Here is a 27,150-nt window from a genome sequence, read left to right on the forward strand (position 1 = left end):
GAAATGGAAAAATTCATTCCGGGCACAGTAAATAGTATTCAAGCCTTGTAGGTTATTGCAGTGAGTTCAAATTTAATTCTAAATGAAATGAGAAGCCATTGAATGGTTTTACATTGAGGATCTCATCTTATCTTCATAAATATTATGTCAACTTGGTAATCTTACTATTATCTCCATTTTACAATGTGGAAACTGGACCTAGAAATGATAAAAATAACTTACTTAGATTCATGGAGCTAGTAAGAGTGAAATTAGGGTTTGATTTCAAGAAATTGGACTCCAGAGTCTGTCTTAACCTCAAAGCAATGTTATAAAGACTCAATAAATATACTGTAATATGTACAGTAACTTGAATAATAGCACCTGTATTGTTAAATCAGGAAGAAGGAGAGGCTGAAAATAAGGTTTCTGCCAATATAATGGATTCAATTTTTAAGCATTTTTAGAAACATTCCTTAGCCTGACTTATGAATTGAACACATAGTGTAGTCTCTCAGAGCCTCCCCTGATTGACTTTATTTTTTGAAGTCAAAATTGTGTTTTTATAATATATTATAAATTAGATTATTATAAGCGGTCTAGTTTATGGTTCTAATGAGCTCTTTGAATATACGGAACTTGCAAAAAAACTTTTTTCTTTAAGTTTTGAATAATGGTAGCTTGAAAGAGGAAAAACATTACAGGCTAGAGGTTCAGTTTAGCTACACTTCTAAAGCTGTGACTGTACCTTGTGTAATTTATTGATTCTGAAAAATTGAATTTGTCATCTTCTAAGGATACTATCTTGGGCACTTTGTACATACCCTGCAGCCAGAAACCATATTAGAACAGTCATTCCCCCATGACCACTTCCAAAAAAGAAGAAATGTAGCCTAACAGGAAAATCGTCCTAATACTTCCATCAATGACAATAATTCTCAATTTTCAAATGTGACTTTATGATCGTTTTTGAATCCCACAATTCTAAGTCTTAAATTCCTCAACAAAAGATGAGAAACCAAAGTATTTTCTATGGCAATTTCCTTAAAAACTTTGGCTGTGACACAGCAATAACTGTACAAATACCTTATTTGTCAAATTACATTCCTCCCTCTATTTCTAGATAACAATTTATGTTGAAACACGTGTTTTGGTGAAATATTTAATACTTCCAGTCATGGCTGGAAGCAAATAAAATGTGTTTAATAGAAAATAATGTTTTATTGTATACTTCCTTTAGGATGCCCCCTTCCCACAAAAAAACGTTTCAAAACTCAATTGAAATTGAGTTTTCAATTTAGATAATCAAAAAAGCAGGAATACCATCCACTGTATATTATTGATTCAAATTGACAAGGTCAGTGGTAAATTGATACATTAATCAACCTTCCTCTTCTGCAACCCAGAATCATGTTTTTGTTGTTGTTGTTTTTACTTAATTAATTAATTAATTTTATTTTTGGCTGTGTTGGGTCTTCGTTGCTGCACGCGGGCTTTCTCTAGGTGCAGCGAGAGGGTATTACTCTTTGTTGTGGTGCATGGGCTTCTCATTGCGGTGGCTTCTCTTGTTGAGCAGCATGGTCTCTAGGCGTGTGGGTTTCAGTAGTTGTGGCTCACGGGCTCTAGAGCGCAAGCTCAGTAGTTGTGGCGCACGGGCTTATTTGCTCCGCAGCATGTGGGATCTTCCTGGACCAGGACTCGAACTCGTGTGCCCTGCATTGGCAGACGGATTCTTAAGCACTGCGCCACCAGGGAAGTCCCTGTTGGTTTTTTTGGCCATACCGCACAGCTTGTGGAATCTTAGTTCCCCGACCAGGCATGGAACCCAGATCCCCGGCAGTGAGAGCACTGAGTCCTAACCTCTGGACTGCAAAGGAATTCCCCAGAATCATGTTTTTAAAAATAATTATCGTTAGGTAGCTACTTGTCTTTTTCCTCGTGTTTTTTTTTTTTTTCTCACCAGATTCACTTTTTAAGTTCTTCTTCTTTCCTATGTTTTGCCTTTAATACAGGCTCTGGTACATAGTAGTTGCTTTAAAAAAAAAAGAAAAGAAAACGGTAAAAACAGTGAATTAGTCAGCTCTAGTACTTGAGGTAAGAACGAAGTAGGGAAGAACATATTAATCCTTTTTGAACTTGTAATTCTACCCACCCTCAGTTCATAAAGTACAAACAGTTTTACATCATGCTCTGATCTTCCTTTTTTTCTCCCCCCTTCCCTTTTCCTCGCCACATCATCTTATATTCGAGTTTCTTTTTCTTCATCCCTAGGGACCCGCGTAATATGTCCCAAAAGGGAATACATTTCCAAGGAAACCTTTTCTTTCTGCAAAAGAACACTGGTTGTGGTATAAACAAACCCATGAAATTACTTTCGACGTATCAAATGAGTCTTGGAGCCATGAGGAATTGAGGGACTATATCAAATTTGGGGATGTGGATATACTCTGCCTTAAACTTGAGCTGAGAAACTGTCTTCAGGCTTTATCATAAATTATTTCCAGCAGCATTTAGGGAGCTAAGGACAAGATGCACATGTTTTATTAAAACTTACATATCGTAGAAGTGGAACGAAAGTAGTTTTGGCAATATCAAGTTAAGTGGAAAAAGAAGAAACCCAAGGGACATATAATGGGGCTGGCATATACTGTTCACTTAGTCAATCTATGCTTTTCTCCACAACCCCCCAAAGTGAGGCTGTTTGGGGAAGAGAAGTAGCATGGAAAATGTGTGGAATTTTGTCATTTTGCTGAAGTTTTTTTGGCACTGATGGAAAACGTAGCTAAGCATTGGATAAAATAAGGCTTTATATTTTTTACAAAAAACATTTTTGGAAAGAAGTAACTTTCGCATTAAGAGGAAATCATTTGAAAATGAATTCAGTACTTTATGTGATTTATCAGACATAAATTGAGTTTAATTTTTTAAGTCGTGTATTATTGAGATTTATTTTTAAAAGTCACGCTATTGATTTTTAAGACCATTTCTAAGAAAGATGGTTTAAGTGGAAATTTTTCTCTGATTTAGTTAGTTTTGTTGCTATACATAACAGCTTAAAAACTAAGTAGTAACATATCTATATTTTTAAAGGGCCAGAAAAGTAAGTGTTTTGGAGATCAAAGTACTTTTCCCATTTTCCAGCACACATTATTAATGTTAATGCTACAATTTAAGAAATTGTATGTTATTTATACCACATGCAATATATGAGAATGTTTGATTAAGCAAAAGAAAAAAAACCTTAAAGCTATCCAAATGCAAGACCTCATGAAACTTGGTAACATTTTTGCCACAACTGAGGCTATATCTAAATTTCATTATTTTTCCCTAGGATTTCCAAATTTTTCTTCTAAAGAAAGATCAGTTTTATAGGTTAGTCTCATGAAGTTGCCCTCATGTCATGAGGTTTGACTGAGTCTTAATAACTTTCCGGGGAAAAGAGCCTTGAATAAGGCATTGTATAAATGGGATCTGAGTATATAGGGAAACTGAGAAATATTAGCAAGAGCCATTCTAAAGACCACAGGTGAAGAAGAGCTAGAAATAGTGAATGAAACTCTTTTTTGTATGTGTGCTTTCTGCTCAATTACCCAAATTGGCAGAAATAATATAAGCGGTTTAACAAACTGTAAAATGCAGATTTATAGCTGTGTTCAATGCTGCTCAGAGATTTGGGTTTCACCTGAAGTAAGTTTGATAGAGTTAATAAAGTATAGCCACAATGCCTTGTTTAATATTTCCTAAGAAAACTGCATTTTGTTTTGCTGCTCAGAACTTAAAAACGTTTTATTGTGGTTATTTTAGAAACATTTGCATGGATTTGAGGGGTTTACTTGTTTAGTTTTGTTTGCTTGTTTTTTTCAGGCCTGTCACTTGCATTGGAAATTCCATTGTGTTTCCAATTAATAGATCCACCTGAAGGTACAAGCCTTGTCCATATTGAACAGACTCTCTAGTAGCTTTTTCCTCAGCTGATCTTTCCAAATGTTTATTTGCGATGCTCAGCCTTTTGCTATTCTATGTGCCTCATGAAAATTAAGCCACTCCAGAAATCATGTCTCCATGTCTCTTGTCACTAAGGGGAACTAGTGATGTTAAAATTTAGATTTTCCAATTATTACACAGAAAATAAATCTGAATCTGATTCAGTAGACTCAGTAGACCTCATGGACACATTACATGTGTTACATATTACTCTGAGAAATGATGCATGAAGTTTGTTTTACTTATAAATTTGATCAAGTTTTGTAAATTGGATGTTGCCATGGTCAGGGAATGGGTTTTTCTCACTCTAGCTTAATAAAAAGTAATCACATATATGTCATTTGAATTATACTTTTCTTAAAGAATTAGAATATATTAACACCTAAATAAAATTATGTAATTATTAAAAATGATAAAAATAATAGCTAAGATTTAATGTGTACTTACTGTGTACCAGATACTATACTAAGCCTTCTTTATGTAATAACCCATTTAGAGTTAGATGCCATTATTATCTAAATGTTAGAAATACAGAAACTGAGGCACAGAAACATTAAGTAAATTGTCCAAGATTATGTATCTAGTAGGATTGAATATCATGTCAGATGTGGGATTTGAACCAACAAATCCAGCCTCTAGAACCCACATGCTTGACTACTGTGCTAGAGTTTACTAATGATTCAGAAGGTACTTCAAGATCCTGTGGTGCCTCAGGGTTGGGAATAGCAACATTTGCTATGTTTACATAGAACACTGGGCTAGATATTGTGGGTACCCAATAAATATTTGTTGAAAGGATGTATGAATGAAAGAGTGAGTGAATGCAGGAATGGATAATAGGTACTACTGAGATATGCTAATAGATAATTTGGCATAACTTAAACTCTGATTTACTATACATTTTGAGGTAATTCCATAGCCAACATTGAAAAATATGATTAATTTATAGTATTTACATAGGATTTTCCAAGAAATTAAATTTTTCTCATATTCCACAATTTTTTTTTTTTTTTTTTTTTTCTTTTTGCGGTATGCGGGCCTCTCACTGTTGTGGCCTCTCCCGTTGCGGAGCACAGGCTCCGGATGCGCAGGCCCAGCGGCCATGGCTCACGGGCCCAGCCGCTCCGCGGCATGTGGGATCCTCCCAGACCGGGGCACGAACCCGTATCCCCTGCATCGGCAGGCGGACTCTTAACCACTGCGCCACCAGGGAGGCCCCCATATTCCACAATTTTTAAAGGAGGTGGAGACTAGGAGTGGAAAATGGATTTTGGAGAAATAAGTCTATCACATTAACTACCACCATGAGTTCCATGAAGACAAATCAAATCCCATGTCTTTTTCTTTTTCCTTACCAATATACTTAGTTGACCAAGACCTGATACTTGGTTTGAACTCAATAATTATTTATTGTTAAAGGTTGTACAGTAGAAAAAGTATATGATTTGTAGTCAGCAGAACTGAATTTTAACCCATCCAGTGGGCTAGTGGCTATGTTTCAAGTTCACTTCTCTTTACTCATTTCCATATTTATAAAGTAAGAATTATATGCCTCTATTCTTTGATAATGAAAAAAAATGTATAAGAAAACATTAAGAAAACTGTAAAAAAAAATCCTCAGAATGTGTTCCATGGAAAGCTGTTAATCTCTTTCGAAAAAAAAGTGTTCTGTTCAAATGTGTTGAAAACGTTATTTAAATGGAGTTCCTTTGTTTAATACTTCACCAAACTTTAATAACGCTAATTTGAATTGGGACTATCCAAGTACTAATTATATTATGCAGAATTTCACAAGCTTGTTTTACTGTATTGTCATTTCTTTATAAAATATCTAATAGGGGAACACTGCTTAAGCACAATACTGTTGTGATTGCATTATTAGTAGCATAGTACCCAAAATACAAATTAGCAATAAAAAATACAAAAATTCCATGTAATCAACATAGTCAAGATCTATTAAGTAAAAATAATGGAAGCTTTGTAGCTCAATAGCCGCATATAGGTTTAGGGTAGTGATTGTTATTGTGATGACAGGAACAGAAATAGAATTACGGAAACATTCTAAACCAAAGTGTGGGAGCATCATTATTGTCATTATCAGAAAAAGATACAGGACTTAACAGTAGAGAGGCTGGGATTTCGAACTCCAGAATATTTGAATTTCTTTCTATTTGAAGTTTTCTCATTCCCCTGTGTTTATGAAATTTATACTGGCTGCTGGGTTGGAACGCTGAGTTAGGATCAGGGATTTATTCTCTGCCAAGTGAATGGAATTTAAGTAGTTATCACCAACTGTGGAAGGAAAAAATATCCCTTGATTTCAGTCCTATGTAGTGCTTTACTGTTTTCAGGCTCTCAGTGCTTTCTAAGGAGGGTCAGTTCTAAAGAATCCTTTTTCTCCTGCTAATCTGTCTGGAAGATTCAAGATGGGGAGAATAGGAGAAAGCTAAATTATTTGGGGAATGATAAAAAAAATGAGATTTAGCTCTGGGGGAGGATCCTTGAGGCATGAAAGGTTGAGACCTTTAAGCTGAAAAAGACTCATTTCCCTCCCCGTGCCTCCCGCCCACACCCCCCGCCAGGAGTAAAGGGCAAGAGGTCGTAACAGTTATAAAAAAATAAACAAAAATGCTTTGTGACACCCTCTGAGATACCTGATGGATATTTGAGTGGCTTTTCGCAGTATTCTGCGTGGTGTAATCATGTCCGGTCTCCCCTTGGCTCTTCCATCATGTCCCCATCACTTGATAATGCCTTGTAGAGTGGAATGGATTTAGCATGTGGGGGGGTGAGGATGTGATGAAATGGTGGTAGTGAAGCTAGGCTCTGGGTGAGAACTGAGGCTGCTGATGGTATCTGGTTTACATGAAGGAGGCTGATGGAATCTCCCAGGAATTCTGTGTTTGATTTGGACCATAGGCCAAAGTAGTTAAGAAAATCCCTGAGGCTCCCCACATTGTCACCCAGTCCTCCAGGGTTCTTCGCTGGGGTGTGGGGCCTCAAAAGGCCCAACAGAGATAGTATTGGAAAAGGTCTACCCTCCTTTATAATTAAATTTACAGGTTTTCAGTTCCCTTTTCGGCAGAGCACAATATAGCCTTGACCCCCATTGATAACAAGAGGTGAAGGAAAGAAACATCAAGGATTAAGAGCAGTTCCCCTAAAAGGACTAGGTGGGAGCTGCACTGGTCTACACTGTCCATTATGGATCATCCCAGGCCAGGGGACTGCTGTCTAGTGGGCCCTGCAGGCAGGGGAGTGGGCAGTCCAGGCCCATCTTCCTACATAGAATCCTAGAGAGTGAAAGCATAAGTACTAAGGAGATTATGAAAAGAGTATGCCAAGGGAAGAATCCAAGGGGAACATGCCAAGGGTAAAGAAGAGCTTTAATTTGCTTATGAGTTTGAAAGTCCCAGGCTTCTCATAGTAACTGCAATTAAAAGGCAGCCCCTGCCCTTACGCATTTTATGACTCTTGAAAAACAAAACCGATGTGTAAAGAGACAACAAAATTGTACTATGACTAATACAAGGGTGCCTTTGTGGCATATCGTATATGCTTCATAAATTCTTGTTGTATTGAATGAAACTGAGTAAGAGATCCGGGAAGGGAGAATCCCTGGTCCACGAGTATTTCTCTAGAGAAGGTACTTTATTATTTTTAATTAGTGGAGTTAATGACTAACTTTTTTGGACAATTTCATACCAGAGGAAGGGAGTAAATACCAAATATAGATTTAAAAGATCCAACTGTTTTAAAATTTTAGGTGAAGGATGCTCTGCTGCTCCTCAATTGTACCACTTGTACTCCCATCTCAGGGCCTTTGCACCTCTTTGTCTTCTGTCTCACGTGCCCATCCCCCAGATACCTGTGAGTCTGGCTCTCCCACTTTATACAGGTCTCTGATAAATGTCACTTTTTCAGAAAGGACTTCCCTGATCTACTTAAATAAAATTAGCTCTGTTCCCAGCCCCGACCCACCATTTGCCTCTCATTCTTTATCCTTTACGCTACTCTAGGCATCTTTATAGCTTTATCATCACCTGGTCTGTGTTTATTTGTGTACATTCTATCTCCTTTCATTAGAATTTTAAGAGCCAGGAGAAGAGAGATGCATCTTGGTCTGTTCACTAGTATATAAGTTATGTCTAGAAGAGTTCCTTGCATATAATAGGCACACAATAAATATTTGTTTAATGAATAAATGATTACATTAAAAGAGGGTTTTATGTTTTACTTCCATGTATGTACTATACAGAATATATATTCATATATATATAATATATAAATTATAGTGTATATATATTATTTTTATGTTTTCAAAAATATAGTAATTTTCTTTTTGTAATTTTTTATTGAAGTATAGTTGATTTAAAATCTATTAGTTTCAGGTTTACAGCAAAGTAATTCATATATATACTCATATATATATATATATATATATATATATATATATGAGTATATATATTTTTTCTTTTTCAGATTCTTTTCCTGTATAGGTTTTTACAAAGTATTGAGTATAGTTCCCTGTGCTATACAGTAGGTACTTGTTGTTTATCTATTTTCTATATAGTAGTGTGTGTCTGTTAACCCCTGACTCCTAATTTATCCCTCCCACCACTTTTCCCTTTGGTAACCATAAGTTTGTTTTCTATGTCTATGAGTCTATTTCTGTTTTGTAAATAAGTTCATTTGTATCATTATTTTAGGTTCCACAAATAAGTGATGTAATATATTTGTCTTTCTCTGTCTGACTTACTTCACCTAGTATGATAATCTCATCCATGTCGCTGGAAAGAGCATTATTTCATTCTTTTTAATAGCTGAATAGTATTCCACTGTATATATACACCACATCATCTTTATCCATTCATCTGTCATGGACATTTAGGTGGCTTCCTTGTCTTGGCTATTGTAAATAGTGCTGCAATGAACATTGGGGTGCATGTATCTTTTCACATTATAGTTTTATCTGGATATATGCCCAGGACTAGGATTGCTGGGTCATATGATAGATCTTTTTTTAAGGAACCTCCATACTGTTCTCCACAGTGGCTGCACCAGTTTAAATTCCCACCAACAGTGTAGGAAGGTGCCCTTTCCTCCACATCCTCTCAAGTGTTTATTATTTGTAGGCTTTTTGATGATGGCCGTTCTGACCGGTGTGAGGTGATACCTCATTATAGTTTTAATTTTCATTTCTCTAATGATTAGATATGTTAAGCATCTTTTCATGTTCCTGTTGGCCATCTGTATGTCTTCTTTGGAGAAATGTCTATTTAGATCTTCTGCCCATTTTTTGATTAGGTTGTTTTCTTGATACTGAGCTGCATGATCTGTTTGTATATTTTAGAGATTAATCCCTTGTCAGTTGTATTGTTTGCAGATATTTTCTCCCATTCTGTAGGTTTTCAACAAATAAAGTAGAATAATAGTTTACTTGAGAATAACTTTAGGATAACAGTGCGACTGTTACTCTCCATCATTACATTTTTTCATATCTAAAACTGCTCGCCTCTTTAAATACATGGAAAGTATTTTTTTTTTTAAATTTTGCATCTAGTTGTGGTTTCCTGCAGCTTACATCCCTTCAGTAATAGGTCTGGTGAGGTGGTTTTTTTTTTTGCCCAAAAAGTCCCTAAAAAGGTATTCATGTTTATATTAACAAACAAACAAAAAATAATAGAACATAGCACAGGGAAAAATATAAACAAGAAAGGGAACTATTTTACCTACAGAAACACACTTTCAACTCTGCATTTCTCATGCTATTATTAAAAATATCTCTGCTTGGACAGAACCATTTTGTTTCCATGCTAACTTCTCATTTGTTTCTCCTGTGAACTTTTTAAATTCAGTGTTTGGCAGCACTTTTGTTTTCCTTGGAACTAAGTACTGTGTAACATACTGTTAGCTGAAGGCTGTGATGTAGAAATTTATTATTAAAAATAAAAGAGAAAAAGAAACAAAAAATAAATAAAAGAGAGAAGAATTTATTCCATAAGGATGAAAATGACTTAGTGTCAAGGAAGTTAGGATTTTCAAAATACTTTACATAGCAAATTGTGTTTCTCTGAAAGGAAGTATATTTTATTTCCTAGGAATAAATTTAAGCATCTTCATTTTGCCCATCCTGATTAATGGGAGCTGAGAAAGAAGGAAAGATAGACAGTTTTACGGAGAATTCCTTCTCTTTGCCGTGTGTAGGCATAACCTTGGTGACCTATATATCCTCAAACCTTCTGGTGAGATGTTTATTAAAGTGTTATTACCCATAGACATAATCATAGTTAAATAGCCAAGAAGGTATTTTTTATAGAAGGTGAGAGACAAACATTTTTTTCTTCCTGAATTAAGCCAGGTACTCTTTATCAACCAGAATATATTTGAATTTCCTATTTATTATTCATTTTTTCATTTCAATTTCTCTCTCTTTCTCTGTTTTACATTTCAATTGATCATAAAATCAGAAGCATTCCTCCTCCAAAAAGAGTCACATCATGTTAATAAACTTTTTGTCTCTTTTCCCAGAATGGCCTAAGTATCATTCTGCTCTTCACTTATCTTGAAAGTGTAGTCCATTGAAGTGACTTCAGTTGCAAAAAGAAAAAAATGATTCCACAAATTCTACTTCTGTTCCTCATTGTCCATGACCCATTTCTGTCTTTTATCTAATCCCATGATATGTCAATGGACATATGCAACTTAACACTAATCCTACCTATGGACTCAAAGGATGTTTCAACTTTCTCACTGATATAACATCAACATCAGTTTGCACTTAATTCTGTAATTCATTGACTTATTATGCAAGCTCTCCTCTTTACTATTTATTATAACTGACCACTTTTTTTCATTTGTCCTAATCGTTAGTTAAGAGAGTTGGGCTAAGGAGGTATCTCTGTACTTCTAAAACATTTAGCTCTATGGTTCTGCTTTAATAGGAATACTTACCAGCAGCCAAATGCTTCATTTTAACTTAAATAATCTGTAATATTAAATAAGTCAGGCAGTTTATCATACTATGGATAGTTTTTTTAAAAGGCTACTGAAAACATGGTGCTTATTTTAGTCCTGGATCCATGATCTGAGGACAGTGCTCTTATGACAGTAAAATAAATTCTGTGTCTGTAAATAGGGTAAAAATTCAAATGCTGTCATGTATTAATATGAAGCTGATACTCACTCCCCTTTCTGTGCCAGGTATACAATAATCATGGGAAGAAGCAGAGTCCTGACACCCTATCCAGCCCTCCCTGCCTTTCTCTGCATTTAAAAAACAAATGCGAGAAAATACTGTAACAAACCCCATATAGTCAACCCTGAAGTAATGTTAAATTTTGGCTCAGATTTTTTTAATGAAAGGTATCAATAGATAATTTTTTTAATGATAAAACCCTTGTGTGATTTCCTCAAGTCCAAAGGGAATACAATCTTTGTTGAATTCCTTTGCCTTTCTTCTTATTGAATAGAGAACATTCCAGGATCTTACTCATTTCACAGTTTTTTTATTTTTTGAATATTTCACAGAGCATGTAGATTTATGTAACTTTTTATTACCTATAAAAAAGTAGCAGCAGTATCATTTTAAAATACATTTTGAAATATTACCACATGCTTTGTCAACTCAGACTTTCAAATATATTATAATCATGGTATTAAATAGATAATATAAATATATAATGTTACAGTGGAATAAAATTCCCTTAGCCTAAATCTCTCTCATTAGTCTATTGTATACTGCAAGGAAATAACTCTCTGATACGTAACACATTTGGCAAATTTACTATTTTAAAGTTTAAAATAAAAGGTTGGAGAGTGAAACTTTTGGAGGTTTATAAGTTCTGGTTTGTAAATTATCTTCTCTTCTGTAGTAAGTGATGACCCAAATGAGTCTGCATTTTGGATGTTTTTGTTCTTTGACTAAAAATTGTCTTTAAGATAGTTTATGGCAGAGGGCAGTGAATCCCGTGTTTTTCTTACCTTAGTTCTGATCTTGGAGAAATGTTATGTTCTTGACTTAGTATCTGTCATCATCAGATATTCCCCCTTAAATTCACATAGGTGGATGACAATTCGTGTTTCTGATGTATTTACCTCTTTTAATTGTGATACTCATGCGTGGTAGAATTTACCAAGTTACCCTGTTCATTTAAATTCACTAGCAAGAGGGTAATAGTCATAACAGCCTTTTATAACCTATTTTCTTGAGAAGATTTAGATAAAATAGTGAGAGAGAGGAGAAGGTAAGCCTTCTGCTTAAAAATCATTTTTATTTATCAGTCTAGTACTCAAGTTTATTATCTCTTTAGAGTTGCCAATGCAAGCATCTCACCTCCCTGTTATTAATGAAAGATATTCCCAAAGTCTCAGTAGGACAATGGTTGAAATTGTCAAGAATTGTTTTGATAGTTCTAGTGAATAATTACTTAAATATCCTTAATTTATGTTTCTGAATCAGACTATTTCATTGGTTGATTAGTATTTAATCTTATTATAATTAACTTTAAATTAGTATTAATGAATATTTACTAGCAGGTGTATTGCCAATAAATCTACAAATTTAAAACATTAAAGCATTAAAGAAATATCCATTAAGCATTCAATTTTATGTGATGATTATCTGGGCTAATTTACCTAAAATTGCGTGCTAGCCAAACTATAATTAAATCATTGTAATACTTCTAAGGTTTGCAATAATCGACTGTCTTATTAAAAATGAGTAATTTAAAATGACGTAGTTGTATTTTTCACTTATTATACCATGAGCATTTCTCATGTAATTTTTTAAAAGGCTCTGAAGGTCAATTTTTTTTAAACATCTTTATTGGAGTATAATTGCTTTACAATGGTGTGTTAGTTTCTGCTGTATAACACAGTGAATCAGCTGTACGTATACATATATCCCTATATCCCCTCCCTCTTTCATCTCCCTCCCACCCTCCCTATCCCACTCCTCTAGGTGGACACAATTTCTAATTGCTATATTATATTCTATACTATAATTTATTGAATAGTTACCCTTTTGTTGGAAACACAGTGATTAGCACATTATAACTACTAGATTCTTAACGATTTTATTTACTGGTCAAAGTGTATGAATTTTTAGTAGTATGTAATATGTATTAAAGTTGACATACATGGTACATGTCTATATTTATGTGTTATATATATATGCATATATCTCAATATATATATGCTATATGCTAGCAATACATGTGTATACTTATCTCCCTAAATCCTAACCTAATACTCTACATTATCAATTTGCTAAAAAATAGGCAACAGTAGTTTTTTGTTATTGTCTATACTGAATTTCTTTCACTTCCGACAAAGTCAGTTGTTTCCCGTAAACCTCTTGGCTTGATATTTATTGTGTGAATTGTCCTTATCCTTTCTTCCAATTATCTATTAGAGTTGTGTTTATTGCAAGTTTGTAGAGTTCTTAGTGTACTGAAGATATTATTCTTTACCTACCATTTACTGCAGATATTTTGCCAATTTGACATTTGTGCAGACATTTGAAGATTTCATGTAGTCTGATAAATTCATCTGTTTTTTTTTTTTAATTTGGAAAATCTTTATATATTCCAAAGTAGTTTAAGTATTTGTCTTGATTTTATTCTATTTTATACTTATAGTTTGATCTTTTAAAATTTTAACTCTTTTTATCTATATAGAAGTTATGTATATTGTAAGGTTCAGCTCCAATTTTTTCTTTCTTTTTTCATTTGTTGAATAATTCATCAAATACCCATTGATTTTTATATTTTCTTTTTTACCTTTTGTTACTACATGTACTTGAATTTATTTCAGAACTGTCCACCACATTGCATTTATTTGTATTTTGAGTCTTAAATCACTATCCTATAATTTGAGTTAAATTTTATAATACATTTCAATAACCACTAGGGCATTTTCATCTCTTCTAATATTTTCATTCTTAGAAGTTCATTCTCTCAGATAAAATTTAGGTGCTTGTGTTTTTCCATTTTTTTTCTTAAAAAAATACAAACAGCTTTTGATTGAAATTGAGTTAAACCTGTAAATTTATTTAGGTAAAAATGAACACAATAATTTTATTGAATTCACTCTTCTTAACCAGGAGCATTGTATGTTTATCAGTAAAGTTTTACCATTTCCTGTGTATGGTTATCAAACATTTCTTGATAATGTTCAAAAGTATATTACTTTTTTGTTGCTACTGTGATCAGTTTCTTTGTTTTTTGATATAGCTACTGAAGAGTCACTGCTGTTGTACAGAAAAGTTAATGTATAGAAGTATGTTCTATAGTATGTCTTGTTAGCATGCTAGCTTCTTAGTGGTAAGGAGTTCTTCCATTGGTACACATGACTAGTGAGTACACTGGACAGAGAAATGGAATTTTATTCCTCTCAGTTGGTATCTTGCATTTTCTTAATGCCCTTCAAGTTAAATGTTATTTTCAATAAATAAATATTATGCTTTGAAGCAAAGTAGCTCAGGACTATTACAACTATGGGAATAACTTGATAATGTTTTTTAGTCTCTGTTTTTATGAAAATTTACATTTTGTACTTTGGGGGCATATTTCACCTTAAATAATTTTGCTTCTTTGAACTCTCATATTTTTATGATATTATTGAAGCAAAATTTAAAATGATTGAAATATTTTGCCCTTCTGGTTCTTGTAGTTCTTGACAGTAGACTAAGCTATACACTAGTAGATTTCTGTACTATATTTTCTTAATAAACTAGAAGCTTAATGGTATGAAAATAAAGCTTAACGTGGTTTAACATTGACCTAGAATGTTCCTGACAGCCATAAAGCTGTACATTAGCAGACTCATTTTGTCACACAGTGATATTAAAATATCTTCAAAACAACTAGTAGTTGAACTATTAGCTATCAAACCAGAAGTGTATTACTTCAGGTATGTTAATTTACTCATGAGGTCAATATAATACCCTACTATTAAAACATAGATTTCAAAAACCTCATTATTCTTTAAAAGAAAGAGTAGAAATAGTTGCCATGTAAAATAGGTATCATTTAATTTACTGTCATTATTATATTATCTTACAGCTCATGGGACATTCAGAATGGGACCACAAACGAGGGCCAAGAGGATCACAGGTAGGTTTCTTTTCCTTTCCTTTTTTGCATTTTGTTTCTTAACACTTTGAGCCATGAGTTTTCTAAAACTCATGAAATAATAGTAATGAGAGAGAGGAAGAGACAAAAGAATCATGCCATTTGTTTTTATTTAAGTTAGCTGTAATTAAAGTCAGGTTTCAAATCCCAAAGGCAGATGCCCATATACTCCTCTGAAGAGCTTTCTGGTATCCCAGACTGGTTGTGTTTATATGAATGTAGATTTTATATTCATCTTGTCTCTGCAGAATACAGTTTGATCAGCAACCTACTCTCTTGATTTTATTCCCTTCCTTTGAAAATTTTTCTATGTATTTTCTTCTTTTCTCTACCTTCCTGGTTTTGGTTAAATATTTTGAAATATAATGAGAGTAAACCCTAAACTAATTACAGAGTTTTGTCTCTAAATGAACTGTCTTCATCTTAGGGACATAGAAAGATGAAAGGATCTATTATTTTGGAAAGAAACAAATTATAAAACTTTCTATATTACCAGACTGTTCTCATTGTCTTACTTTATGTCTTAGGCAAGGAGAAAAGCTTCCATGACGCATTTATGCTTTTTAATGACCTAATTAGACAATGTGGATTTGTTTTGCTTCCATAATTACTTTGTCTGACAGAATAAAGGCTGAGTTTTACACTAAGAAAATTGTCTCTCCTCCTAGGGTATTTTGTGAAGAAAGGTAAAAATCATTTCTCTCTTAGCAGCCTGTGCTTACCTGACTGTAAACATGCTAAATAAAAAATTAAGTGGGTGGAACATTTTAATCTTTGCTGCTCACATGTTTTATTTGCCACTAAAAAATATGGTTAAGAGAGAGTTTACTGTGTGATACCGTATATGAAAGATCATTGTGAAATGTGAGCGTCTCCCAAGTGTTTTACCAAGCTGACATGACCTGTGCTGTCATTAAGATTGCACGGACAACAGTTTCATTTCAGTCACTAGGAAAATACAACCAAGTCAGTCAGTTGTTTTTAGTGGAGAGTTTAATAGCTGTGGTTTTATTTTTGTCCATTATCAATTTAGTAGATAATATAAACCAGTCCAATTAAATTAGGATTATCCAAAAGGATTTATGCCTCATTCTCCCTCACTGTCACTTCCTTATCTCCATTTTCTCTGGCAACTCTCCCTCTGTATACATTTACTATTTTAAATCAGAATTTTAGGCAAAATTGGCAATGAAATGATGAAATTAATGCATGGTGGATGCTTTGTAATTCTAGACCAATCAAAAGTAAAGATGAGCACCAGTAAAAGTCTCTGTGGTTTCTGATTATTGCCACCAAAGACATTTTGAACCAGAACACACCAAGCAACTTGATGAGAACATGCCCTTTCAAAGTAATGTAGTGTTAGTTTTTCAAATTTGTTGAAAAAACATATAATATACTCGCCATGTAACCTATTTGGATATAATTTATCTTCAAGTTTGGATTGGTCACTCTGTCATTATAAATTGAAATATAATGTCACAAAGGCCCAGCTTTATGTTAACTTTAAACGTAAAAAATCCCAGAATGAAAATTTTTAGAATTCCAGCCATTGCACATAGTGAAAAAACTTCAGAATTCCACATACACATGAAAAATATTTTCATAAATAAAGTTTGATTATATTTAGAAGCTTGAGATGATTCTGAAAAGCAAAGGCACTAGAAAGTTCTTGCATGAACTACCGTTATCAGCATCAAGGTCTTTCATGAACCTCTCAACTAGCTAAATAAGCATTCGAAATGGGTTATACCTTTGTCTCCCCTTGACCCTCAACTCAGATAAAAAAAAATTGTCAATGTCAAAAGCAAAAACACACACCAAAAAATAAAAACGATAACAATTACAACAGAATACTTTATTCTTTGGACATTCCAGATAAGTCAATTAAGCAGAAAAGTAGTAACCTCTTATCTAATTCTGATTCTCCACTGTGAGGGGGTGGGGTGGGGAAGACAGTATATTTATGTTTTAGATGATTGATCCCTTCTTATCTTGCTACCATTTCCTTGGACATTATGTCTAAAGCCTTTCGGCCACGTGAAAGGAATTTCAGACAGACTGCATTTGAACACAGATCTCTAAATATTTTACGACTACGACAAGGCCTTACTCCAATCCCATCTCAATTTAGTTTAACTGAAGACAGGTTTTTAAACACTTACTATGTGGATAGCACTGTGGTAGGTCTCATTGAAGAAAAACTGAGTGACAAGTTTACTGCATTGCAAGAGCTTACAAGGTATGGTTGGAAATAGAGCAATTTTTTAAAAAATTTTATTTATTTTTGGCTGCGCTGGGTCCTCGTTTCTGCGCGAGGGTCTCCCCTAGTTGTGGCGAGCAGGGGCCACTCCTCATCGCGGTGTGCAGGCCTCTCACTGTCGCGGCCTCTCCCATGGCGGAGCCCAAGCTCCAGACGCACAGGCTTAGTAGTTGTGGCTCACGGGCCCAGTTGCTCCGCGGCACGTGGGATCCTCCCAGACCAGGGCTTGAACCCGTGTCCCTGCATTGGCAGGCAGACTCTCAACCACTGCGCCACCAGGGAAGCCCTAGAGCAATACTTGAGTAGGTAATTTGCATATAAGGCAGAGTGGTAGATGTAAAATTAAGTATATAAACAAAGTGTGATAAGAGTTTAGGTGGAAGAGAGTATTTATTTATGCCTAGTAGAACTGGGAAATTTGGTGGTATCTGAGGTGAGCCTTCAAGGTTGGGTAGTAAGGTTTCAGAAGTGCAAAGAGGGAAAGGGAAAAAAGCTTGAGGAAAAGTCTGAACTGGAAAAGTGTGGGATTGTTTGGATTTCTGTGAATTTTCTTTATAACTGCTTTATAAACACTTACTGCCTAGGGACTGTTGCAGGAACTACTGTGAAAGAATGATCCAGGGAATGTCATTCTTTATTGATCAGGTATGAGGAGGAAGTAAGAAGGGTTAAGAATTTGTAATCCAGTACTTCGATATTATGCTAACAAAACAAAGTCAGAGAAAGACAAATGCTTCATGTTTTCACTTATATGTTGAATTTAAAAAACAAAACAAATGAACATATATAACAAAACAGAAACAAATTCAAAGATACAGAAAACAAATTAGTGGTCTCCAGAGGGGAGGGTGGAAGAGAGGTGGGAGAAACAGATGAAGGGAATGAAGAGGTCCCAGCTACCAGTTATAAAAAAAAAATAAGTCATAGGGATGTAATGCACAGCAAAGGGAATATAGTCAATGATATTATAATAACTTCGTATAGTGTATAATCTATAAAAATATCAAATCACTATGTTTTACACCTGAAATTAAGATATTTTAGGTCAAATATACATCAGTTGTTTTGGAAAAAAAAAAAGAAGAAGAAGAATGAGTCCCAGTAACACAGGCCAGTTCACAGGAAAGATGATGAGCTTAGTGTTAGAAGTGTCAAGAGAGAAGTGAAGATGACAATTCCAAAAGGGAATTTCAGACAAATACTTGAGGTGCTGTTCTGGGCTCTGTAGCCAGATGAAAGCAGAACATGTCGGTTAGGGAATGCCAGTCATTTGTGTGATAATCAAACTACATTAGACAATGGATTCCAGAAGAAGGATATTAAAAGAGAAAAACAGAAGAAAGGCTCATTCTTGAGGGAGACTCAGTGTAAGGGCTGGGAGGAGCCTGGGGAGGGAGTTAAAGCATGTACATGGGCTCACTAGAGACCAGAGGAAGAAGTAATGCAGAACCCGAAGTAGTGAGTATACTGTCAAGTTACACTCAGAAGAAGCTGAGACCACAACCAAAGTTTCAAGAAAACAAAAAAAGTAGGAAATGCTTTTGTATGTAGTGATGAGCAGGACATAAGTGAACTCTGAGAATGCATTTTTGGTCAAGAATAGGTGGAAAAGCAGAATACAGAAATTAAGAAGAGAATTAGTGTGAGATAGTGGAAAGGTCTCTTGGAGGAGTTTTGTTTTAAAAGAAAAGTAGAATTAAGAAAGAGGTGACAAACAACAAGTTCCTACTGTATAGCTCAGGGAACTATATTCAGTATCCTATGATAAACCATAATAGAAAAGAATATAAAAAAGAATGTGTCTGTCTGTCTGTCTATCTATCTATCTATCTATCTATCTATCTGAATCACTTTGATGTACAGCAGAAATTAACACAACATTGTAAGTCAACTGTGCTTCAATAAAACAAAAGAGAAATAGGTGGCAGCAGAAGTGAGGAAAATTTATTTTTATGCTAAGGTGGGATGTATGTCTTAATAACTATTAATGGCAAAGAAAGAGAATCAGTAGAGAGAAGAAGACACTGAAAATTCTAAATAGTGACCTATTTAAGGACTGAGAAAATAGTGTAGTCCAGGGAAGGGAATGCAATTTCTCCCAGTGTGGTCCTTTGGGCTGGTCCCTTTGACACCTGTTTATGTGTTTTTCTCACACTCCACCAGTTCCCACCCTAGACTCCGCCATTTACCCTAGTTCAGAAAAACTGACCATGTTCTCAAATGAACTACTGGATAGATCCACCAAAAAGCACAAATGAAGAAGTTTTGGAAAGAAAGTAGGCACATCTATACCAGAAAAAGAGAGAAGAAATAGGGACAGGTAGCACAGAAATGAAAGAAATACTTTGAGCCTAATGACTTCAGTTTTCTTGCTAGAGAAAGGGTACATAAACTTGGGGATATTATAGTGGAAAACCTTGAATGGTAGAAAATATATGGAGTACATTTGTTTTAGATTTCCAAAAACGGGACTGACTTGATGTGTGAACATATCTGGTAGAAAGCAGTGGGCTATGACTGATGTGAGTGGGTAGCCTGCAAGACAAATTTTAACGTATTTTACTTTAATGCAAAAAACACCAATATATGTCAGGAACTGTTTTTAGCCTTTGAGGAGTCAAAAATTGAACTAAATGACTTTGGCCTTCAGGAAGGAAGTATATAGTTTTACCTAAAGGCAGCCTTAACTCAGAGGATAAAAATGATCAGCTCATATTGAGGGCATTCGTCATTACCAGGATAGAGTTAAACTTCTCCTGGCTTTCCTCCTACATGCTTGCTAAATAAAAGATTTTCTCAAATTTGATGTCACCTTCCAACATTATATGTGCATTATCACAGATGATAAGGTGTACCTTTCATATCAAATACTTATATAGAAAAATACATATCTTACTTCAAGTAAATTCCAACACTTAATTGTATGTAACTCTTCAAACTCAGTAAGAATTTAATTAAAATTGATTTCTTTACCCTTTACTCAATAATTCTGTGACATAATTTGTCAGCTCACAGCTTTCAGGCTGATATTTTCTTCTTTTTTTTTTTTAAAGTATGTGGTCTCAAATAGTAGATCATCCAAATTAGGGAAGATGCTAAATGATGGTTAAACTTCCAGCAGCAGGAAGAACTCTTTTCTCTGGCAGCATTTCCAGTAATACCAAACGAAGTCAGGGGATAAAATTCTCAGAAGGCAATTATGTTTTTTGCTTTTTCTTTCCTCTAAATTCTTGAAGAAAAGTTTTTCAGTGGGAAGTTAAGAGAAACAATAGAAAATTGCTCTCCTTTGAAAGCTTAAAAGTGGTAGAAGGGCATTGAAGGAGCCAATAATTTACTTATCACTTAGCTAAGGGTCTGTGGGAAAAGATTACTTTAATTTGTGAATTTGAGAACTTCCTAACACTTTACTGTGCTAGGAACCAGCAGGCCCATATTTATCAATAGTTAGAGACTAGCCAGTTCTTTAGTATTTAGTATATTATTGATATACTAAACTATTTATCACTAGAGACTAGCAGATTCTGTAGTCATTTAGTGTGTGTGTGTATATTAACATATATATTAATGTATATATACTACCAGCCAAGTTTTATCAATTACACTTAAGACCACTTATTGAAGAAACAGCTTATGTGTGATCTATCTAGTCTTCAAATAATTTAGGTATTTTTTTAGACAATGAAATTCTGGTTTGTATGTTTCTAAGTCATTAGAGTATTGTATTACAATACAAGAAATTAACTGAATATTCTGGTGGGAAAAAAGGTAATAGATGGCACTAGGCTATTGGTATGCTTAAAATGAAATGAAATTGAAAATATAACATGTTAAAATTTATGGGATGTAGCAAAAGCTGTTCTAAGAGGGAAGTTTATAGAGATAAATGCCTACCTCAAGAAGCAGGAAAAGTCTCAAATAATCTAACTTTACATCTCAAAGAACTAGGAAAAGAAGAAAAAACAAAGACCCAAGTTAGTAGAAGGAAAAGGTAATGAAGAATAGACAGAAATAAATGAAATAGAGACTAAAAAAGCAATAGAAAAGATCAATGAAACTAAGATCTGGTTCTTTGAAAAGATAAAATTGACAAACCTTTAGCTAGGCTCACCAAGAAAAAAAGAGAGAGGACTCAAATTGATAAAAATCATAAATGAAAGAGGAGATGTTACAACCAATACCACAGAAACACAAAGGATCATAAGAGACTATTATCAATAATTATATGCCAACAAATTGGGCAACTTAGAAGAAATGGATAAATTCCTAGAAACATACAATCTACCAAGACTGAATCATGAAGAAACAAAAAATCTGAACAGATCAATAATAAATAAGGGGATTGAATATGTAATTAAAAACCTTCCAACAAAGAAAAGACCAGGACCAGAAGGTTTCACTGGTGAATTCTACTAAATATTAGCACTAATTACCACCAATCCTTCTCAGACTCTTCCAAAAAATGTAAAAGGTGGGAACACTTCTGAACTCATTTTATAAGGCCACCATTACCTTGATACCAAAACCAGACAAGAAAAGGAAGACACTACAAGAAAAGGAAGTTAAAAGTCAATATCCCTGATGAACATAGGTGCAACAATCCTCAACAGAATATTAGTAAACTGAATTTAACAATACATTAAAATGATCATACACCATGATTGAGTGGGATTTATTCCAGAAAAGCAAGGATGGTTCAAATCTGCAAATCAGTCAGTGTGACACACCACATTAACAAAATAAAGGATAGGAATCTTATGGTCATCTCAATAAATGCAGAAAAGAACTTGACAAAATTCAACATCCATTTATGATGAAAACTCTCAACAATATGGGTATAGAAGGAACGTGTCTTAACATACTAAAGGCTGTATATGACAAGCTCACAGCTTGACATTGTACTGTGTCAGCTTTTCCTCTAAGAACAGGAACATGACAAGGATGCTCACTCTCTCCACTTTTATTCGACATAGTACCGAAAGTTCTAGCCAGAACAATTAGGCAAAAAACAAAAAAAGAAACAAAAGGCATCCAAATTGGAAAGTAAGAAGTAAAACTATCACTATTTGCAGATGACATGATATCAGTTATAGAAAACCCTAAAGACCCCATCAAAAAACTGTTAGAACTAATAAACAAATCCATTAAATTTGCAGAATATAAAATCAGTACACAAAAATCTGTTGTGTTTCTTTACACTAATAATGAAGTGTCAGGAAAAGAAATAAAGAAAACAATCCCATTTACAATTGCATCAAAAAGAATAAAATACCTCAGAATACATTTAACCAAGGAGGTGAAAGAACTGAATATTAAAAATAACAAGACATTAATGAAAGAAATTGAAGAGGTCACAAAGAAATAGAAAGATATTCTGTGTCCATGGATTGGAAGAATTAATATTGTTAAAATGTTCATAATACCCAAAAGCAATCTACAGATTCAATGCAATCCCTATCAAAATTCCAATGGTATTTTTCAGAGGATAGAACAAACATTCCTAAAATTTGTATGGAACTATGAAAGACTCCAAATAGCCAAGCAATCTTGAGAAAGAAGAATAAAGCTTGACACATCACATCACTGATTTCAAACTATATTACAAAGATAAAGTAATCAAAACACTATGATATTATCATAAAAACAGACATATAGATCAATGGAACAGAGTAGAGAGCCCAGAAATAAACCCACACATATATTTATGACAAAAGAGCCAGGAATATACAAAGAGGACAGGACAGCCTCCTCAATAAATGGTGTGGGGAAAAATTGGACCATGGCATGCAAACACATAAAACTGGACCACTATCTTACACAATATACAAACATTAACGCAAAGTGGATTAAAGACTTGAATGTAAGACCTGAAACCATAAAACTAGAGGAAAAGATAAGTGGTAACCTTCTCGACATAGGTTGTGGTAATGTTTTTTTTAATCTGTCACCAAAAGCAAAAGCAACAAAAGCAAAAATAAACAAGCAGAACTATATCAAATGAAAAATCTTCTCCACAGCAAAGGAAACCAAAAACAAAATGAAAAGACAACCTGATGAATAGGGGAAGATATTTGCAAATCACATATCTAATAAGGGGCTAGCATCCAAAATATATAAAGAGCTTATACAACTCAATAGCAAGACAAAAACAATTTGATTTAAAAATGGGTAGAAGATCTGAATAGACATTTTTTCCAAAGAAGACAGACAGATGGCCAGCAGGTACATGAAAAGATGCTCAACATCATTAATCATCAGGGAAATGCAAATCAAAACCACAAAGAGAGGGCCTCCCTGGTGGCGCAAGTGGTTGAGAGTCCGCCTGCCGATGCAGGGGATACGGGTTCGTGCCCCGGTCTGGGAGGATCCCATATGCCACGGAGCGGCTGGGCCCGTGAGCCATGGCCGCTGAGCCTGCGCGTCCGGAGCCTGCGCGTCCGGAGCCTGTGCTCCGCAACGGGGGAGGCCACAACAGTGAGAGGCCCGCATACCGCAAAAAAAAAAAAAAAAAAAAAAAAAACAACACAAAGAGTTATCTCCTTGTACCTGTTAGAATGACTTATCAAAAAGACAACAAATATCAAGTGTTGGTGAGGATGTGAAAAAAGGAAACCCTTGTGCACTGTTGGTGGGAATGTAAATTAGTATAACCACTATGGAAGACAGTGGTTTTCCATAAATTAAAAATAGAACCACCATATGATCCAGCAATTTCCACTTCCAGGTATTTATTCAAAAAAAATGAAAACACTAACTGAAAAAGATATATGGACCCCCATGTTCATTGCAGCATTGTTTTCAATAGCCAAGATATGGAAACAACCTAAGTGTCTATCAGTGGATGAATGGATAAAGAAGATGTGGTATCTATACACAATGGAATATTATTCAGCCATAAAAAAGAATGAAATGTCACCATTTGTGACAACTTAGATGGACCTTGAAGGCATTACACTAAGTGAAATAAGGCAGGCATAGAAAGACAAATACCATATGATCTCTCTTATATGTGGAATCTAAAAAAAATAGATTAAAAGCTCATAGATACAGAGAACAGACTGATGGCTGCAAGGGGTGGGGAGTGTGAGAAATGGGTGAACTGTTTTAATTTTTTTTAGTTTAAATAAATTGAATACAATTTTTAAATCTATTTATTTTATTTTATTTATTTATTTTGGTCTGTGTTGGGTCTTCGTTGCTGCGCGTGGGCTTTCTCTAGTTGCAGTGAGTGGGGGCTACTCTTGGTTGCAGTGCACGGGCTTCTCACTGTGGTGGCTTCTCTTGTTTCAGAGCATGGGCTCTAGGTGCGCAGGCTTCAGTAGTTGTGGCACGTGGGCTCAGTAGTTGTGGCTCTCGGGCTCTGGAGTGCAGGCTCAGTCGTTGTGGCACATGGGCTTAGTTGCTCTGTGGCATGTGGGATCTTTCCAGACCAGTGCTCAAACCCGTGTCCCTGCATTGGGAGGCGGATTCTTAACCACTGTGCCGCCAAGGAAGTCCCAAATACAATGTTTAAAAAATAATTTTAAAAATTAAAAATGATCTGTGTCCTCTTTAGTAGCATGGCTTTAATTATCTACCACATGCTAGAAGCTCCACACTATAAAACTTCTAGAATAAGCAGCATCTATCTACATCAGTTAGCTCTTGCAGGATTATAGTAGGTCTCGAGGATGAATTTCGATTGGAAGTTATTATCAGTCAGTATCTTGTCTACTTGGGTATTCAAGAGAATGGATCTGTTAATAATAGCTACTAAAGTTCGTGAACCTAAACATTTGCCTCCTGGTGCTCTAATTTGGTAACAGATCAATTCTTTCTAGGTTAAATCATTTGTTTTTGATAAAAGAGAGTGTGAGAGTAATTTAAATGCCTTCCAGGCATACCTGGAATAATGCTATATAAATTTATTAAAGTTAACTCCATGTAATACATTTTAGAAAGACTGTCATCCAGATTTCCCCATAATTTATCCCAGGGGATTAATGTGAGCAGGTTGGGAGTTCATTATTACGTCACCCAAATGCCTAATGTGTTACTGAGGATAATTCATGCCCTAGAAGTTGGCTGCCCGTGCTACTTTTTCTGCAAAGAGAGTGTTTTTTAATTTGCATTTTCTTCTCCTTTTTCACTTTTCCATACATTAATCTACTAACTGTTGCCACTGGTTTAGAAATTGTTCCAATAATAATTTCATTTTTTGGCAACCCTCCAAGGAAAGGTTTTTGTTTTTTGTTTTTATTGTTGTGTTGTGAAATTTGTTTGAATTTTGTTTATGTGGACAGGGCCACACACCAAATATTTGCCTGGGCCCTATACATGTTAGGACTGGCCTTGTCATCACATACATTTGTGGCAGGAAAGGACTTGCTTGTTTAATACTTATTGAATGACCCTCTTATCTTGAAGACTGGACATCATTCACATGACATGTGCACTGCGTTATGCTTGTTTCTGTTAAATCAGAACTTTCTGGTACATTATATGAAATAAAACAAAGATGAGTATTTCTCACCCATCTTGTCCATTAAACCCTCCTCTAGATGTTTAAAATTTTACCCTTTAGTTACCCTCCCCTTCATTCTGTGAAATTGCTTTGGTCTAGTTAGAGTTTAGTGTTATGTCTTTAATTTGCATTGAGAGACTTTACAAGGCACAGTCTTAGAGAGTTCGTCCTGGTAGGGATAATTTTGGAAATGTCCACAACATCCATGGTGTCAAAAGGACGCAGAGACATTTTTCTTTGTTTTTGTTCAGAGAAGGGAAAATGGTGTTTCTCTTTAACTAGTAAACCCAGTAGTTTATTACTTCTTCAGCATCTCTGATCTCTCCCCAGTAGATGCCAATGGCAGAGTCCCCGCCCTCCAGTTGTGATAAGGAAAAATGCTTCCAGACCTTGTCAGGTGTTCCTTGGGAGGCAAAATTGCTTCTGGTTGGGAACTAGTATTGAGATTATGGCATAATCTCTTCACCATGCATATCGAAGAGAATAAATAGATATTTACTGATTGGTTTCAACATTTCATATAGAAAAATGGGAAGATGCTTCTTCAAGTATATATGCTTTCAAGCTTTCAGGTTCCTTTTTTTAAATTAAAGTATAGTTGATTTACAATAGTGTGTTAATTACTGCTGTACAGAAAAGTGATTCAGTTACATGTATATATACATTCTTTTTTAAATATTCTTTTCCAGTATGGTTTATCATAGGATATTGAATATAGTTCTCTGTGCTAGACAGTAGGACCTTGTTGTTTATCCATTCTGTATACAAAAGCTTACATCTGCTAACCCCAGCCTCCCCAGGTTCCATCTTTAAGCCTAACAAATAGCAATTTTAAAAATCATAGTCATTTCATTGTGAAGTATTACTCACAGTAGAATTATCTCCTAGAAAACTAGGAGGAAGAAAATGCACTCTTTCCACACTTAAGCATTCAAGTGTCAGGGGAGCAGCCTGAGAGGGTGTGGCTCTGTCCAGGCAGTGGTTGTGCAGAACATATGTTTCTGAACAGATGGATGACCTTGAGTAAGTCACTCTTTATTAAAGCCTTGGTCTCTCTAAAAGGACATCAATGAACAGGAATCAAACAAGTCCACAGAAATAAAAGGGAAAATTGCCACTGGCATTTATGCTTTTTCCTCCCATGTTTATAGATTAGTAGACATGTTGTTTAATACTTATTGAATGACCCTCTTATCTTGGGAACTGTGGACATCATTCATCTGACATGTGCACTGCCTTATGCTTGTTTTTGCCAAATCAGAACCTTCTGGTACATTATATAAAACAAA

At 34.8% G+C, this 27,150-nt stretch overlaps 1 protein-coding gene across 1 annotated transcript in view; it reads left to right on the forward strand.

Moving 5' to 3' along the window:
- Nucleotides 1–27,150, forward strand: part of PDE3A (phosphodiesterase 3A) — a 313,671-nt gene that overhangs the window by 173,924 nt on the left and 112,597 nt on the right. Inside the window, exon 2 of the mRNA XM_060112140.1 lies at nucleotides 15,030–15,080. Within this exon, the coding sequence (XP_059968123.1) occupies nucleotides 15,030–15,080 (51 nt within the window). The remainder of the gene's footprint in view (nucleotides 1–15,029; nucleotides 15,081–27,150) is intronic.

Source organism: Mesoplodon densirostris, chromosome 11 (assembly GCF_025265405.1).
Source record: "Mesoplodon densirostris isolate mMesDen1 chromosome 11, mMesDen1 primary haplotype, whole genome shotgun sequence".
In the NCBI taxonomy this organism is placed as follows: domain Eukaryota; kingdom Metazoa; phylum Chordata; class Mammalia; order Artiodactyla; family Ziphiidae; genus Mesoplodon; species Mesoplodon densirostris.